This window comes from Aethalodelphis obliquidens, unplaced genomic scaffold, assembly GCF_003676395.1.
Source record: "Aethalodelphis obliquidens isolate GAN/ISIS:26980383/991018 unplaced genomic scaffold, ASM367639v1 scaffold4, whole genome shotgun sequence".
Classification (NCBI taxonomy): Eukaryota; Metazoa; Chordata; class Mammalia; order Artiodactyla; family Delphinidae; genus Aethalodelphis; species Aethalodelphis obliquidens.
In genome coordinates this window covers 69,137,435-69,156,960 of record NW_020837948.1, presented here as the reverse complement: position 1 = coordinate 69,156,960, position 19,526 = coordinate 69,137,435, and the positions used below count along the sequence as shown (strand labels likewise).

The 19,526-nt window shown below is 35.0% G+C and overlaps 1 protein-coding gene across 1 annotated transcript in view; it reads left to right on the top strand.

Moving 5' to 3' along the window:
* ZSWIM6 (zinc finger SWIM-type containing 6) overlaps positions 1-19,526 on the top strand; it is a 204,958-nt gene that overhangs the window by 164,294 nt on the left and 21,138 nt on the right. Inside the window, exon 6 of the mRNA XM_027101263.1 lies at positions 15,873-16,052. Coding sequence (XP_026957064.1) covers positions 15,873-16,052 — 180 coding nt within the window. The remainder of the gene's footprint in view (positions 1-15,872; positions 16,053-19,526) is intronic.

The following is a 19,526-nucleotide window of genomic DNA, read 5'->3' as shown; positions in this document are numbered from 1 at the left end:
AGTGAGTCTTTCTTTGAGGGTGAAATGTGATAACGTATGTAAAGTACTTCACATAGGGTTAGTGTGAAGTATATTCAATAAATGGCAGCAAGTGGATAAGTAAGTATGCCATTCACTTTCAGAAATATGTTAGCTGAACTAGATGGAGTGATCTTTGTACCCTAAAGACAGACATTTTAAAACTTTAAATGTAGACTCTATTTAGAAATCTAACATGGGTAACATGATATTGTTAGGATTTTCCTTGAAGGGATAGAAATTAACATACAAATCAGCACTTAATACTGTGTGTTGGCATACCTTTTATGCTGTTAAGTTTTCATAATGGCTTTTTTGTTTTTTGCTTGACTTGCAGCTCTTTTCATATGTTGAGTGGTTTGTTTGGATTTGCTAATTTTAAGTAACAACATTCTCATACCCATTGGTAAATACCTTCGTTTTCCATTTTGTAATCTAGCTGAGTTACATTATTTCCCGGTTATAGTGATAGATTACAGTGGCCACAGATCCTTCGCTACTCTTTCATTGAGATGTGGGGTCTGTGTTCTCTCATTTTTGTAGATGTTTGACCAACAAAATATGACAGTAGATGTTTCGGCCAGTTTCTGGGCCCAAGCCTTAAAAGTGACTGGCAGTGTCTACTTCCTGTCTCTTAGAAGGTTCTATCCTAGGGCCCTGAGTTTTCATGTAAAAAGTCTGGCTATCCTGAGCCTTCCATGTTATGAGAAAGCTCACACTGTCCACGTAGAGAGGCTGTGTTAGGGCAGGGGAAAAGTAAGGAGGAGAGAATCTCTGACCTACAGAATTATGAGATACAATGATACATTGTTATATTAAGCCAGTAAGTTTAGGGTAGTTCTCTTACAGAGTAATAGATAACCAGAACAGTGGTTATACATCTGACAATACTTCATGCTGTTTCTAATGGTTACCTTCCAAGTCTCTAGCAATGTCGAATAGAATAATGTGTATAAATGAAGTTCTGTTATTTCAGTTAACTTTATCCCTTATGTTGGACTAAGATGTTTGTCAAAATTGAATCTGTATTACTAGGAAGTAGTGTAAAACAGTCCTAGAGTATTCTACATCGCCATTTTTAATAAAGGTAATTTTTCCTCACCTTCATATTCTCCTTACACCAAATTTCACCTGGCTTGACTTGCAGGTTTTTCCCCTCCAAAAATAAGAATTTGGGTTCCAGTAAGTTTTAATTTTGAGTTCCTGTAGAAGACTGGAACCCTTGACACTAAGAAGGGACGGAGAGTGAATGGTAGACTAGAAGTTTTGGCTGAGATTCTGAGGTGGGAGGGGGAGGGGAAGGGAGGCTGAGGAGGGAAGGGTCTGAATGGGCTTCCGCACTGCTCTTTGTCCATGCTTTGGCATGAGGTTACCATGGGCAGAGGAAGTGTTAATATAACCCTGTAGCGTTGGGGATGAGTTTGAGAAATGCCTCCTCCATTCGAGTAGGTAAGGATACAATTACCCAAAGCATCTCAGACCTCTAAGTGACTGTGGGCCTTGGGTGGGGCCTGGGAGGCCTACTGGAAAATAAAACACATTTAAAAGCCTGTCTTTGAAACCAAGGGAAAAGAAGACACTAAAAGATGTTTCTAGCCAAAAACATATAGCAAGTGGAAATTAATTGCACAAGAACCCATTATTACTAGCCTAAGTGTTTAATGTCTCTGATATATTTTTAATATGTTCTCTTAATTGTTTTATTTTATTAAATGTAGAAATATTTATAACGGTATTCAGAGAATCACAAGCTGAGTCCTTCAATCTTGTTTTCACCTTTCGAGTCTCAATTTCCTCAACATCCAAGTCTTCTACACCGGGGTTTGCTGGAGTGCACCTTTTGGTGCTGGGTGGAACTCTACAGTTTTCAGAACATTTCTGCACGTTATTATCTTACTTAAGTGTAAACAGCCCTACAAGGTAGGTAGGAATTATTATCTCTATTGTTTAAGTCAGGGACTGCCACCACAGAGAGACTAAGTGGCCTTGCCCAAGGTCTTACAGCTGGTAATCCATATTTTGTCCTTTCCAGATCAGAGTTTGTGGATCAAACGTTTCTTCTAGTTGGAAATGTAAAACACTGGGTATGTGGGGCAAAATGGTGGTGATTTGTACATCGAAATGTTTGATGGACAAGACTGGCCTTCAGGACGTTTAGAACTCATTAATTCTTGTTACCTACATTTGTTGGGAGTGTGGGTGCTTGTCCATTGGCAGTGTGACCGGTAGAATACAGAAGCAACTAAAAAGTCTTTTGTACATGGAATCTAAGAAATGCGAGAAAGAAATGCGTATAACAAAATAGCAATAGACTCAAAGAGAACAAATCAGCGGTTACCAGTGGGGAGAGTGAAGGGGGCTGGGAAAGATAGTAGTTTGTTTTTCTTAATCCAATACCTCTATGTAGAAAATAAAAAAACAAGGATCTATTGTACAACACAGGGAAATATAGACATTATTTTGTAATAACTTTTAGTGGAGCATAATCTATAAATATATTGAATCCATACGTTATAAAAAATAAATAAAAATATTTAAAAAATAAAAAGGCTTTTGTGATGATTTGTCTTCTGTCTCCGTGTGATTGTCCATGTTAATTTGCCTATTTGGGTCAGGTATAGGATGCAAACAGATTTTAAGACCACTGAGTGGATTGGAACCATTCACCTTGTGCCAAAAAAAAAAAAGGTTTTGTTTTCCTTCATCCCAGGAGAGTTGCCTTCTTTGTTTTGCTTTACTGTTACTTGTAGATTACAGCACATGTTTTTGCTGAAATCACTGAGTGCAGATTAGGTGGAGTAGTGGAAAGGAGAGTAAAAGCATGCTGGGTGGTAGAGAAAAAGCTAGACTAGAGCTGAAATGTGCCATGGATAATTCAGAAACCAGATGATGCACACACTGGTGATTTGATAATTGCCTTTATATACTTTGAGGCATTGAAGCTAGGAAAGCAATTTAAAAGTATTGAATTTATTTTCATTGTACTTCATAGCGAATAATTAAGTGTCCTTTGTAAAAGAACCAGTAATACTTTCGAGATACCAGCTCATCTGCTAGGTGCTGGAAATGCTAAGTTTTCCCTGAGTGCTCTGTCCTATTTTTGGTTGAAACCCTTTTAAAAGGGTTTGTATTTCTGAGGGACAGCAGAATGAAGTGTTTAATCATCAAAGAGCTTTATTTTTAAAGCTACAAATGTTGCAGGAGTGTGTTGGAGGGGGAGGAGATAAATGCTCACAGTGGGACTCCGAATTAATAAAATTTGGAGGATGACTTACTCAATTTGGTTAACTTGGTTATTAAGGCTAATTACAGCTTTTGTAGTGGTGACTGTTCAGGTAAAAGACCATATCCATTATAGCTCTGAACTTGAATCTAACATTAAGAACATCCTTTCAAGATGAAACCTCTCTTTAGGGAGGTGAGCAATAAAAAAACATTACTGGCTTAAATTAATAAAGGCTTGGCTTTAAAAAAAAATTTCTCATTCTGTAACGGAAATTTTCTAATTAGAGAAATGTAAGCCTGAAAATCTAGTTTTATAGCTTTATTTTTTCCTTGAATCATAGAAATCACTGTTTAAAGTTTGCAAGAATATTTAGGATCTTGTTTTTAAGATCTTGTAATCTGTTTGCATTTTAGTTTTCTCATCTTTAAAGTGGATGTATTATTTCTGATCATGGAGGATTATTGTAATGAGTTAATGAAAAGAATGTTTGTAAAGCCCTAAGTATAGTGCCTATAGCACATGAATAGGCACCCAAGAAATGGTGACTGTTAGTGATAATAATGATTATTTAATTAAAGTTGTAATTGGTGTTCCTATATTTATTTCCTCAAAAGAACTTTTTTAAAAAGTAGAATTATATGGTTTTGTCAGTGTTGTGCTGGCTTCTATAAGCTCTGAGTTTTCACCAAGTGAAAGTGAAGCTTACTGGAGACAAGCTTATCACCTTGTCAGCTTCTTCATATGCAAGTCAGTCAGTCCTTCAGCATTGTATACATTGGTTAGTATTTTCCTAATTTTATCTTTGAGTTACTTCAAAAGAACTAGTGCTTAGTATAAATTTGGTTTTTAATTCTATTTTTTAAACTTTGTATTGTGCTATATCTTTAAAAAGAAAAAGAAATTGAATGTGGAAAACAATGGATTTGAGATACATATATATATATATGTTAGGATATATAATTTGTATACTTAAAAAAATTTTTATTGGCGTATAGTTGCTTTATAATACTGTGTTAGTTAATACCATACAGCACAGTGAATCAGCTATATGTATACATGTGTTTCCTCTTTTTTGGATTTCCTTCTCATTCAGGTGACATTGAGTAGAGTTCCCAGTGCTATACAGTAGGTTCTCATTAGTTATCTATGTTATACATAGTATCAGTAGTGTATATATGTCAATCCCCATCTCCCAATTCATCCCTCCACTTTCCCCCTTGGTATCCATAGGTTTATTCTCTATGTCTGTGTCTCTATTTCTGCTTTGTAAATAAGATTGTCTATACCAGTTTTTTCAGATTCCACATATATGTGTTAATACACAATATTTGTTTATCTCTTTCTGACTTACTTCACCCTGTATGACCATCTCTAGGTCTATCCATGTCTCTACAAATGACCCAGCTCAGTTCCTTTTTATGGCTGAGTAATATTCCATTGTATATATGTACCACATCTTCTTTATCCATTCCTCTGTTGATGGGCATTTAGGTTGAAGTTAGTTCTATCTTAGCTTTTAGTTGACATGGTGGTGCTTTTAAGCTGATTTCCAAAATAAATTATAGGTCACTCACGTGGACTGAAATACAGAATTCTGAATTATAAAATAGACACATAGAAAATAAATAAACTTATTTTGGAAAGATATTTACATATTATTTGTCCATATTAATTTACTTGGTTGCCCTTTTACACAGAACCTTGATACTACACTAACAACCTGATAATGAAATTTCTAGTCTCACAGCACATCTTTCAGAGCAACTTTTTGATTTTAGTTTTATCTGATAAAGTATTCAAGAGTAGTAGAATTATAGGACAAAAACATCTTGGAAGAAAAACATGAAAGATTCTTAATTCTGAAGCATTACCTGTTGAATATTATAATTTTATTTTTTAAAAAGATATTTTGATGATTTGGAAAATGACTTCAGTGTAGCCTTATAAATAGAAATGCCAATTTTTGATCCAGTCTGTAGCATTCATTAGATTTAATTTAATTATTACTATGTAACTTATTTTGTGTTGTTATGTTGTCCATCAGTCCAAAATCTAAAGCCTGGTAAAGTTGTATCCCATTTTCCAATGGGATTCAGTAGGAAAGGCTGCCACTTACAGGTTCTTTAGACACCATTTTGATTTGTCTCTTGTTTTGTGACAGTATGTGGTCATGTTTCATTTGAAGCTGTTTCTCCTGGTTCTTGGCATGGGAAACGCATACGATTAATAGGATGGTGATTTGTGCCATGTCCATTGGCTTGTAGAGAAATCCTGCAGAGAGAGCACTCATACTTAGGTCTTTGGAATACCAGTAGATAAAATTGTTTGATCCAGATATTAATTAGCAATTTTTAAAAATTTACTTTGTTACATACAGTAAAATTCCTAACTATAGTGTAAAATACATACCATAAATATTTAACTATAAAAATACATATACCTGACATTTTTAGTTTACAATTTTGAGTTTAGACAAAGGCATAGAGTCATATGATCAGTGAAGATATGGAATGGTTATATCGCCTCCAAAAATTCCCTCACAGTCCCTTTATAATCATTTCATCACCTACTCCCTGTCCCTAGCATTGGTAGTCTATTCTCAATCCATTTAGTTTTGCCTTTTCCAAAATGTCACATAAATGGAATAATAAAGTGTGTGTGTACACATATATACCCTTTTGATTCTGGCTTCCTTCACTTAGTATAATGCATTTGCGATATTATGTGTATTTCAGTGGTCTGTTTCTTATTGCTAAGTAGTATATTATATGAATGCACCAAGTTTGTTCATCCATTCACCAGTTGAAGGACATTCAGGTTGGATGGCTTTTGCATTTACGAATAAAACTGCTATAAACATTCTTGTAAAGTTTTTATGTGAACCTAAGTTTTCATTTCTCTTGGGCAAATCCCAAGAGGTAGGATTGTTGGGTCATAAGGTAAATGTTTAACTTCATGAGAAACTGCTGAACCATATTCCAAGGTAGCTATATCATTTTGCACTCGCAGCAGCAATTATGAGCATTCTGATTGCCAGCAGCATTTTCAGGTTTTAAATTTCTTTTTCTAATATTAACCCTTATAATAGGTGTGTCGTGGTATCTCGTATGGTTTTTTTCTTAATTGAAGTATAGTTGATGTACAATATTACATAAGTTATAGGCATACAATATAGTGATTCACAATTTTTAAAGGTTATAAATAGTCCATTTATAGTTATTTATAAAATATTGGCTATATTCCCTGTGTTGTACAATATATCCTTGTAGCTTGTTTTTGTCATAATAGTTTGTACCTTTTACTCCTCTATTCCTATATTGCCACTTCCCCCTTCCCTCTCCCCACTGGTAACTACTAGTTTGTTCTCTGTATCTGTGAGTGTGCTTCTTTTTTTATTATATTCATTAGTTTGTTGTATTTTTTAGAGTCCACATATAAGTGATATCATACAATATTTGTCCTTCTCTGTCTGACTTATTTCACTTGACATGATACCCCCCAAGTCCATCCATGTTACTGCAAATGGCATTATTTCATTCTTTTTTATGGCTGAGTAGTATTCCATTCTGTGTATATACACTACATCTTTTTTATCCATTCTTCTGTTCATGGATACTTAAGTTGCTTCCATACCTTGGCAGTTGTAGATAATGCTGCTCTGAACATTGGGGTGCATGTGTCTTTTTGAATTAGTGTTTTTGTTTTTTTCAGATGTATACCCAGGAGTAGAATTGATGGATCATATGGTCGTTCTATTTTTAGTTTTTTTGAGAAACCTGCATACTATTTTCCATAGTGGCTGCACCAATTTATATTCCCAGCAACAGTGTATGAGGGTTTCCCTTTCTCTGCATCCTCGCCACATTTGTTATTTGTGTTCTTTTCGATGACAGCCCCTCTGACAGGTATGAGATGATATCTCATTGTAGTTTTGATTTGCATTTCTCTGATGATTAGTACTATTGAGCATCTTTTCATATGCCTTGTTGGCTATCTGCATGCCTTTGGAAAAATGCCTATTCAGTTCTTCTGCCCATTTTTTAATTGGGTTGTTTGTTATTTTGATTTTCTTCTTGTTTTGTCAGTGGTTTCCTTTGCTGTGCAAAAAGCTTTGCAGTTTAATTAGGTCCTATTTGTTATTTTTCCTTTTATTTCCTTTGCTTTAGGAGACAGATCCCAAAAAATATTGCTATGGTTTATGTCAAGGAGTGTTCTGCCCATATTTTCCTCTAGGAGTTTCATGGTTTCCGGTCTTACATTTAGGTCTTTAATCCATTTTGAGTTTATTTTTGTGTATGGTGTTAGAGAATGTTCTGATTTCATTCTTTTACATGTAGCTGTCTAGTTTCCAAGCACCACTTATTGAAGAGACTGTCTTTTCTCCATTGTATATTCTTTGTCGCAGAGTGATTGACCATAAGTGCATGGGTTTATGTCTGGACTCTATATTCTGTGCCATTGATCTATGTGTCTGGTTTTTGTACCAGTACCATGCTGTTTTTATTACTGTAGCTTTGTAGAATAGTCTGAAGTCAGGGAGTGTGATTCCTCTAGCTCTCTTCTTTCTCAGGATTGTGTTGGTTATTTGGGGTCTTTTGTGTTTCCATACAAATGCCATTGGTATTGTGATAGGGATTGCATTGAATCTGTAGATTGCCTTTGGTAATTTGGTCATTTTAACAATATTAATTCCAATCCAAGAACACAGTGTATTTTTCCATCTGCTTGTGTCATCTTCATTTACTTTCATTAGCATCTTACAGTTTTTCCAACTACAGGTCTTTTACCTCTTTAGGTAGGTTTATTCCTAGGTATTTTATTCTTTTTGATGTGATGGTATATGAGATTATTTCCTTAATTTCTCTTTCTGATAGTTCGTTGTTAGTGTATAGAGATGCAACAGGTTTCTGTTTATTAATTTTGTATCCTGCAACTTTTCTGAATTCATTGATAAGCTCTAGTAGTTTTCTGGTGGTGTCCTTAGGATTTTTTATGTATAGTATCATGTCATTTGCAAACAGTTTTCATTTTCATAATGATTAATGATGTTCAGCATGTTTTCATCAGCAGTTTGCCATCTGTATATCTTCTTGAGTGAAGTGTCTTTTCCAAATTTTTTGCCCATTTGTATTAGGGTTATTCGTTTTCTTGATAAGCTTTGGGAGGATTTTACATATTCTAGATACAAGTCCTTTGTCAGATGTCTGATTTGCACATATTTTCTCCCAATCTGTGGCTTGTCTTTTCATTCTCTTTATATTGTTTTTTTTTTGCAGCACAAAAGATTTTAATGTTGATGAAGTCCACTTGATAAATTTTATCTTTTATGGATTATGCTTTTGATATTGTATCTAAGATTATCTCTGCCTAACCCAAGGTCACAAAGATGTTTTCCAGAAGTTTTATGGTTTTAGGTTTTATATCTAGGTCTGTGATCCATTTTGAGTTAGTTTCTAATAAGTTAGCTGAGTTAATTTTTAATAAACTGTGTGTTGTAGATTTAAGTTCATTTTATATGAATATCCAATTGTAGTAGCACTAGCTTTTGAAAAGAGTTATCTTTTCTACATTGAATGGCTTTGAACCTTGAATTGACCATATCTATGTAGGTCTGAGCTCCCTAATCTATACAATGGTGTATGTACCTGTTCTTTCACAATACACTGTCTTGATTACTCTTAACTTTATACAAAGTCTCAAAATTAGGTGCTGGGGAGCCTTCCAACGTTTTCCTTCTTTAAAATTGTTTGGCCATTCTATATTTTTGTCAGTATGTACACCAGTGCCTGCTAGGGTTTTGAGTAGGGTTATGTTGAATATATAGATCAATTTGGGGAGAATTGATACCTTAACAGTATTGAGGTTTCCAGTCTGCTTTTTAAGATTGTCTTTGATTTCTCTTGTCAGTGTTTTGTAGTATTTAGCATAGAGACTCCGTACATGTTTTGTTAGATTTATAACTTAAGTATTTCATGTTTTTTGATAGTATTATAATTGGTGCTTTTGGGGGGTAAATTTTGATCTGTAATTGTTCAATTTTAGTACGTAGATATACAGTTGGTTTCTTGCTTTGAACTTGTATCATATGACCTTGCTAAACTTACCTTTTTTGTAGGTTAGTTGTCTACAAATAGAGGCTATTTTATTTTTTCCTTTTAAATCTATGTCATTAATCTCCTTTTCTTGCTTTATTGGCCTGGCTAGAACTTCCAGTGTGATGTTGAATAGGAGTGATAGAGCAGACATCTTTGCCTTGTTTTTATCTTAGAGGAAAAACATTCAGTCTTTTGCCATTATCATATTAACTGTAGGTGTTTTTTTTTGCAGATGACCTTTATCAGGTAAGTTATCTTCTGTTCCTAGTTTGCTGAGACTTTTATTTATTATGAAGGGATGTTGAATTTTGTCAGTTGCTTTTTCTGCATCTGTTGAAATGGTCATATGGTTCTTCTTCCTTAGTCTGCTATATAGTGAGTTACACTAATTTTTAATGTTGAACCGGCCTTGCATTCCTGGGATAAACCCTATTTAGTTGTGGTGTGTTTTCTTTTTTTATGTATTTCTTAATTAGATTTACTAATATTTTGTTGTGGTGTTTTACTTTGACATATAATTATATTGTAATGTCTTTTGTCTGGTTTTGCTATCAGGGTAATGCTGGCCTCATAAAATAAGTTGAAAACCTTCCCTTTCTTCTTTTTTCTGGAAGGTATTGTATGGAATTGATGTTATTTCTTTCTTTACTGTTTGGTAGAATTTTCCAGGTAGACATCTGGACATGCATTGTTAGAGATTTTAACTGCAGATTTAATTTCTTTGATAAATTTAAAGCTATTCAGGTTATTATTTCTTCTTGAGAGAACTTGGTAGTTTGTGGTTTTTCAAGGAATTTGTCCATTTCATCTAAGCTGTAGAATTTATGGGAATAAGTTGTTCCTAGTATTCCTTTATGAGCCTTTTAATGCCTCTAGGATCTATAATGATGTGCCCTTTTTTATTCCTGATACTCATAGTTTGTCCTGTCTTTTTTTGGTCAGACTGATTATAGCTTTATTAATCTTTTTAAAGAAATAGCTTGGGCTTCCCTGGTGGCGCAGTGGTTGAGAGTCCGCCTGCTGATGCAGGGGACACGGGTTCGTGCCCCAGTCCGGGAGGATCCCACATGCCGCGGAGCGGCTGGGACCGTGAGCCATGGCCGCTGGGCCTGTGTGTCCGGAGCCTGTGCTCCGCAATGGGAGAGGCCACGGTAGTGAGAGGCCCACGTACCGCAAAAAAAAAAAAAAAAAAAAAAAAAAAAGAACTAGCTTTTGGTTTCATTAAAAAAAACTTAGGTGGTGTTTTCCATTTAATTGATTTCTGATCTGTTATTTCCTTCTTTCTGCTTGCTTTGGCTTTGATGTCTCATTCTTTTTCTAGTTTCTTAAGGTGGATATTTAGATTATTGATTTGAATCTTTCCTTCTTTTCCAATACAAGCATTTAATACTATAGATTTCTAAACTCTTTTTAGCTGTAGATCACAAGTTTTGATATATTTTATTTGCATTTTCATTCAGAACAAAATATTTTCTGTTTTCTTTTGTGACTTCTTTTACTCATGAGTTATTTGGAATTGTGTTAATTCCCAGATATTTGGGAATTTTCCAAATATCATCCTGTTATTGATTTCTAATTTAATTCTACTACATTAGAGAATATAATTTGTATGACTTCACTTCTTTAATATTTGTCAAAGTTTGTTTTATGGCCCAGAATATGGACTACCTTGGTAAATGTTCTTTGTGCATTTTAGAAAGTATAAGATTTCGTTTTGTTTTGTTTTTCTACTAATGCTAAGTGGAGTGTTCTATGAATGTCAGTTAGATTAAGTTGGTTGATAGTATTGTTTTAGGTATTCTTTATCCTTGCTAATTTTCTGTCTACTTGTTCTGTTAGTTATTGAGAGAGAAGTATTGAGATCTCCAAATGTAACTGGATTTGTGTGTTTCTCCTTTCAGCTCTGTCACTTTTTGCTTCATATATTTTGATGTCTTAATGTTAGGTGCAGCATCCTCATTTAGGATTGTTATGTTTTTTGTAGAACTGACCCTTCTATCATGTTATGTTTCACTTTATCTGGTGTAGCATTTCTTGTTCCAAAGTCTACTTTGTCTGATGATAATATGGCCACTCCAACTTTGTTTTGAAAGTGTTTGCATGGTGTATCTTTTTCCATCCTCTTCCATTTAATTTATCTATGTCATTATATTTGGAGAGGGTTTCTAGTACATAGCATAGAGTTGGATCTTGTTTTTCAACCTGATTTCACCATCTCTTCTAATTGGTATGTTTAGATGATTTACATTTGCTATAATTATTGATGTAGTTCAATGTAGGTCTACCATTTAATCATTTGTTTCCTATTTATCCTCTCTGTTTTTGTTCCTTTGTTCCCTCCCTCCTGCCTTCTTTTCTCCTTCTTTGGATTATTTTAAAACATTTTTTTTAGTATTTCATTTTAATTTATCTATTGTCCTTTTTGTTTGTATCTCCTTGTATTTTTTTTAATGGTTTCAGTATTACAAGAAATATACCTAACCTTAAACAGTCTACTTTGAGTTTATACTTTGCCACTTAAAAAAGAATGTAGAATCTAACAACCATATAGGTCCCTTTACTCTCTCTCCTTTATGCTATAGTTTTCATGTGTATAACATCTACATACGTTTAAAATACCAGAAGACAATGTTCACGTTTTTGCTTTCAGTTGTCATACTTATCTTAAAGAACTTAGAAGGACAAAAGTAGTCCATGACATTTACTTAGGTATTTATTATTTCTGTTCCTCTTCCTTTATTCATATAGTTCCAAGTTTCCCTCTGGTATTATTTCTCTTCATTCAGCCTGAAGAACTTCCTTTAGCATCAGGTCTCTTGAACAATATATGTTGTTAGTTTTTCCTGATCTGAGAAAGCCTTCATTTCACCATCATTCATGAATGATACTTTGCCAACTCTGGGTTGATATTTCCATTTCTTTTAACACTTTAAAGACATCGCTCTACTGTCTTCTGTCCTGTATAATTTCTGACAAGAATAATTATTTGAGTCATTCTCCTTTATACGGCATTTCATTTTTCTCTGTTTTCAATATATATATTTTTTCTCTTTGGTTTTCAGTGATTTCATTATCACTGGGCATGGATTTTTTGGTTAGCTCAGCTTCTTTGATCTGTAAATTCATATCTTCAATTTTGGGAAGTTTTCAGTAATTATTTCTTTTGAGTTTTTCTGTAGCTATTTCTCATCTTCTTTGGATCTCCAATGATACAGATGTTACTTTTGATATTTTCCCACCTGTCTTAAGGCTCTGTTCATTTTCTTCTGATTGTTTCTCTCTCTTCTTCAGATGAGATCATTTCTGTCTTCAAATTTACTGACTTTTACCTCTGTCATATCCATTCTACTATTAATCCTATCTAGTGAATTTTTTATTTTGGATATTGTTTTTTCAATTCTAACATTTCTATTTAGTTCTTTTTTTATAGTTCATATTCACTTCTGTCAATAGTGTTTATCTTCATCTGGTGGAACATAGTTATAACAGTTGCATAAAGTCTCTGATTGATAATTCTAAAATCTGGTTCATTGTTTTTTCCCTTGAGAATTGATCACATTTCTCTTTTTCTTTGTAAGCCAAGTAATTTTGGATCCTGAACATTTTAAATACTGAATTGTAAGAGTCTGGGTCCTATTATAATCCTCCGGAGAAATTTTTGTTTTTTTAAAGCATACATTCAATAGTACATACTCAGACTTTGAGTTCTGTTTTACCTTCTTTGGGTGATGTCAGTAAAGTTTTCAAAACCTTTGCTGTGCTGCGTTGGGGCAGTCTCATGCACGTGAGGTGTGACCAGTATTTGTGCCTATTTTTGTACAGAATATCCAGGGATCTCCCTCTCTAGCTTCTGAGTGGCAGGGGGTTCCCTTTTCCCAATCCTCTCACCAGGTAGATGAGGTTTCTCTCAAGTTGTTGCTCTAATATGCCTTCTACATAGTTCCCCAAATGGGGCTAATCTTATGTGCAAGCCAGGAGAGAAAAGAGGGGGGAAAGTAACAGGAAGTCACCCCCATATGACTTAAATTTCTTCAAGTTTTATTTCCACAAACCGCTTGCTGTTGTTTACTTTTCAGAGTCCTCAGATTGCTGCTTTTTGTATTTTGCCCAGTTTTTAGTTGTAATTATGGGGAGAGATAAGCCATAGTGGGCTTTACTCCATCTTGATCTATCACATTTTTGTTTCTAATTGGCATTTTAAAATATAGAAATGTGAATTATAAATATCTGTGGCTTAGGTTGTGGCTATGTTTATTTTCTGTTGGTAAACATTATTTGATATTTAAAATAACAGATTCTATAATTGAAGAAGCTTGCTAATTTTAAATGTGGAAGAATGTAAAGCATCACTTTTGGACAAACAAAACATAAACAGACCATTCTTACCTGTATTATTCACTTGGTTAACACAACTGATTAAAATAAACACAGATACACATACAAACCTTTACAAAGAAAGAGTGTTGTGAATAGCTTTGAAGTACTGGTATCTGTCTTGTTTTGAAATTGGTAAAGTAAAAACTTTTTTTTTTGGCCACATGGCAAAGCCTGCAGGATCTTACCCATGCCCCCTGCAGTGGAAGCATGGAGTCCTGACCACAGGACCACCAGGGAATTCCCAAACTTGAACTTCTAAAACTTGTGGAATATTTGCTTGAATTAGCTATCTTTTTGAAAAATGTAGAAAGGAATGATACATTTTATCAGTACCTTAATTTTTCAAATTATGAGTTATACCTTCTAAATTCATTAGGACTTTTCCTTTGAAAAACAAGTGAACTTTTTAATTGAAGTATAGTTGATTTAAAATATTGTGTAAGTTTCAGGTGTACAGCAAAGTGATTTGGTTATATATATATATAGAATCAAAAATATATATACATATTTGATTCTTTTCTATGAAAGGTGTTTACAAGATATTGACTGTAGTTCCCTGTGCTATACAGTAAATCCGTGTTGTTTATTTTATATATGTTAGTCTGTTAGTCCCATATTCCTAATTTATCCCTTCCTCCCTTTTCCCTTTGGTAATCATAAGTTTCCTATGTCTGTGAATCTGTTTGTTTTGTAAATAAGTTCATTTGTACTACTTGTAGATCCCACATGTGATATCATATAACATTGTGTCTTTCTCTTTCTGACTTAACTTCACTTAGTATGATAAACTCTAGGTCCATCCATGTTGCTGCAAATGGCATTATTTCATTCTTTTTTATGGCTGAGTAATATTCCATTGTGTGTGTATGTTTGTATGTATGTACATACCACATCTTTATCCACTCATCGGTTGGTGGACACTTAGGTTGCTTCCATGTCTTGGCCATTGTAAATAGTGCTGCTATGAACATTGGGGTGCATGTATCTTTTTGAATCTGAGTTGTCATCTTTTCCAGATATATGCCCTGGAGTGGGATTGCTGGATCATATGGTAACTCCATTTTTAGTTTTTTAAGGAACCTCCATACTGTTCTCCATATGTGGCTGTACCAATTTACATTCTCACCAACAGTGTAGGAGGGTTCCCTTTTCTCCACACCTTCTCCAGCATTTATTATTTGTAGACTTTTTGATGATGGGCATTCTGACCAGTGTGAGGTGATACTTCATTGTAGTTTTGCATTTCTCTGATGATTAGTGATGTTGAGCATCTCTTCATGTGCCTGTTGGCCATCTGTATGTTTTCTTTGCAGAAATGTCTATTTAGGTCTTCTGCCCCTTTTTTGATTGGTTTGTTTTTTGTGGGGTTTTTTTTGGATATTGAGCTCTGTGAGACATTTGTGTATTTTGGAAATTAAGCCCTCGTCTGTCACATTGTCTTGAAATATTTTCTCCGAGTCCACAGGTTGTCTTTTCATTTTAAAGCAAGTGAACTTTTGATAAACGTTTAGTGATTTCATTCACAAAAAGACATAAATTTAGTAATTTCATTTATATAAAGGTTAATTCCTGGTTAAATCATTTAGGGAAGCATGTTTAAGTAAATTTTATTTTTAAAAGATCTGTTGATATATGGATATGCATACTAATTAACGAGCATAATAAAGTTTGAAATGCTTATATGGAGACTGGGAAATAGTTTATTCATGTCCATTGTTATGCCTTTATGATTTTATTTTTAAAAGATACTCTTAAAAGTAAATTTAATTTTTGCACAGAAGAACCATTTAGAGTGGTTTGTTGCAGCATCCATGAATAAAATCTGCTTGTAAATTAAAGTAACAAATTGGTCCTTAAGGTTGTATTCTTTATTGACTTTTGCCCAAAATGTCACACAAGTAGGAAAGTGATTACAATTACCATTTGAAATATCTTTCATCTTTATATGTAACAGTGTTTGGATTCTTTGGTTCAAATTTGTGCTCTTTTGTCCTCTTTACATTAACCTCTATGTGAGATTTGTTGCTTGGACAAGGGAGAATTGCATTATGAAACTGCAGACTTGGGTCCATTTTGAAATGGTTTGTCATTAGCTATTAGGATTGGACACTTGTAAACTTTTAAAAAATTTGCTTTCCTCTCTCCCTTTAAATTAGGTGCTCTGTGGATGTGTATAGTTTTAAATCCCCACTGCAAGTTGGAGCAGAAGGCCAGCTGGCTAAAACAGTTGAAAAAGTGGAATGGTGTTGACGTCTGCCCATGGGAAGATGGAAATCATGGCAGTGAATTACCTAACTTAACCAATGCTCTGCCTCAGGGTGCGAATGCTAACCAAGGTGAGTACACAGTGGTAATCTGCTCACTTTGTATCTACCTAATTGTGCATCTATGTTTATAACACTAACTTACAATAGATTTGGGAAAATTATTTTACTCACTTAAGAACTTGCTATATAACTCACAGACTTAAAATATGTTTTGATATGAATGTGTGTGTGTGTGTGTGTGTGTTTTATGTGAGACCTTTCTATAACTTTTTTTCATAGTCTCAGAATACAGATGGGTATAATACTTATATATACTACTAGTATGTGTTAAAATTGCCTATTAATTATTTAGTTTGAATATATTTTTAAAAATCATGGAATGGGTGGGTAGTATATTGTAAAACAAAATATTGAGAGGATTGAGGAGCTGTGTGTTTTTATATCTGTTGGTCAGTTCATATTTGAGCTACTATACAATTTAATCAGTTAAAAATTCCTAGTTTTAGAATACAGCAAGTAAACATTTAATGACTGGGGCTGCAGGAGCATGGGGTGCTGCTGGCATTCAGACCAGGAAAATTCTTTATTGTGAAGGACTGTCTAGCATACTTGTTCCCACCTACTGTAGGCTAATAGTGCCCTCCGGTCTTTGGACAACTAAGAAATGCTCCCAGACATTTTCAGATAGCCTCTTAAGAATCTCAGTCTCTCATTTCTGTATTGGTTTTTGTTTGTTGTTGTTGTTTTTAAGCTTCTCCCTCTCTATTGGACCCACCCATTTAGCTCAAGTCTCTCTCATCTTAAAAAATCTTTCCTTGCCCCCATCGTCCCTGCTAGCTACCACAGAATTTCCTCCTCTCTTTCAGAACCAAATCTTTAAAGTAGTTAACTCTTGCAAATACAAATTTCGTTCACTAACTCTGTCACTCTTCTTGTGTAAGTTTGTGCTGCTGCTCCCCCTTTTTTGAGAAAACCTGGAAGACTTTAAAGTTATGATAGATGCAAGGTGGGAGTTAAATGACATCAGAAGGATTCAGGAATCGAGACTGTCATTCTGTTTTCTGGCCCCATCTGGAGTTGGTACTCCTAGAAAGAGCTGGACAATGTGCTGAGAATGAAATGTGATGTTAGCATATAGTATTTTCAGTCTCTACAAAGAGAGAAAATAATATGTATTACTCCATAGGGACTTGTCCAATCAAAAAGAAGTTTCAGGCCTTGGGAAAGATGATTGTCTGGCTCTCCTTTGTCTAGAGATATTTGCCTTGGGAATTCAGTATTTGAAATCTGTCGTATCTTTATTGCCCATGATGATTTTATTTAATAACTTCAAAGAAAATAAATCTACCCCTTCCTTATACCCCAAGTTTTTTTCCAGAAGCTCAGAATTTTCAAGTTTAACAATTAAACATTTATTCTCTTCTATTGCTAGAAAAAGGTATGCTTACGTCTCCATAGGCAATAAATTTTTTTTAACTTTATTTGGAGTTTTCTCTGTGTTTCACTCCCCACCTGCTTTTTTGTGACTGCCATCCTAACATTTTACAGTTTACTTTTTTACTTTCCATTTGGTTGCTTTCCCCTTGGTTAAATATGAATATTTCAGAGGCTTTAGAAAACTCTTAGGAAGTGGTCCAGCCTCCGGAAAAAAAGAGTTCATTTCATTTATGGTTTGGCCCAGGGATATGAAGTCAGGACTAGTTTCTAAGGGCAATATTTATAGCTGTTGTGCCTAAAGGCACCAGGGCTCCTCCTTTTAGCAGAACACCCACATTCTCCACAGGGGCTGTCGGAAGAGACATCCCTACAGAGGGGCTCGGGTGCTCAGCCTGCAGTACTTCTGCTGGAGGGCTGAGCGGGCTGGCAAAGGGAGAGCCTTTGGTGACAGCAGAGCCCAGCAGCCATGCCGCTGGGCAGCGAGTGCATGTGGTACAGACCATGGGCAGAATTGCATGTGTTTGCACATCAGAGTGAAAGTGAAGCACAAATCAGGCCCTGTCTTCGCTGAGATTATTTGTTAGAATTAACTGACAACATTAGAATCCACACCCTTAGAAAGAGTAGTGTGTTTGTTTTTTAAATATACCTGAATGAGAGCCTTTTTAAAACTTTTTTGGTTAAAAAACTAATATTATTTTATACTTGAAAATTTTTTACAGATTAGTGTTTATCGGTTATTTATTTACTTATTTTGGCTGCGTTGGGTCTTCGTTGCTGCGCATGGGCTTTCTCTCTAGCTGTGGTGAGCAGGAGCTACTCTTCATTGTGGTGCGCGGGCTTCTCATTGCGGTGGCTTCTCTTGTTGCGGAGCACAGGCTCTAGGCATATGGGCTTCAGTAGTTGTGGCTCACGGGATCTAGAGCGTAGGCTCAATAGTTGTGACGCACGGGCTTAGTTGCTCCACAGCATGTGGGATCTTCCTGGACCAGGGCTCGAACCCACGTCCCCTGCATTGGCAGGCAGATTCTTAACCACTGCACCACCAGGGAAGTCCCTGTGTTTATCGTTTCAACAATTTGGTTAAGATCATCTGTTTCTTTTTTCTGTTATTGCGAAAGTCAAAAAAACACAGATATCTAAGATAAAAATTGACCATAATTTTGATACTTAATCAATTTTTGTTTGTATATCTTTTTAGTCATTGTCTATGTATGTATTTTTTTTGTGTTTCCATGCTATTATAGAGCTTTGTATCTACATTTTCGTTTAAATACCAATGGTATTTAGTCTTTTTTGTTACAGTTGGTTGTATCAGACTCTTAGAGCTAACCACTGTCCTGGTGTATGTCCTGTACGTTGCGCTATGCTCTTACAGTCACATACAAACATGAAAAGTTAAGATTTTAATTTTTTCAATGGAATCATACCCATAGCTTGCTTTTACTATTGATACCACAGTGGGTCAAACAGACAGAACTCTCATTCTTTTAATAAGTGTATAATAATATGTTGCTTTCTAAAGTCTCCTTTTAATTTTAAATTCTGTTTCTATGATTTGAGTTAAACAAAATAAATGAAATTAGAAAGCCATTTAAAAATACTCGTGTGAGATTTGGACTTTGGAATATTTGATTGATTGACTATACGAAGTCATGGAACCAGTTTCTTGTTGAGTAGGGGTAGATTTATTCTGCTCTGCAAAAAGCCGTGGTAGGTTCCAAAGGCTATTAAATGTAGGGCCAACTCTTCCCATTTGCAAAGTGTCCCTCCATCTGCTGCTAACAAGGAGTCTGGGCAGGGGCCAGAACAGATACATCAGTGTTTAGGCCTCTCAAATTATGTCATCCATTCATTTTGATATGTCTGCCATTCAAATACAGATGTCTAAGTCCACCTGAGACCAAGCTGAAGTAATGTCTCTTTCTGTTAAAGACCATTCAGAAGCCTTTCAGAACAGCCTAAGTAGCTGAATTTGGAGTGAGGTTATCTGTGTTTTGATCTTGACTGCCATTGCCTGGCCGTGTGACCTTGGCAAGTCACTTTACTTCTCTCAATTTTCAGTTCCATCAGCAGAATAGAGGGGTTGAGTTTTCAGAGCTCTTC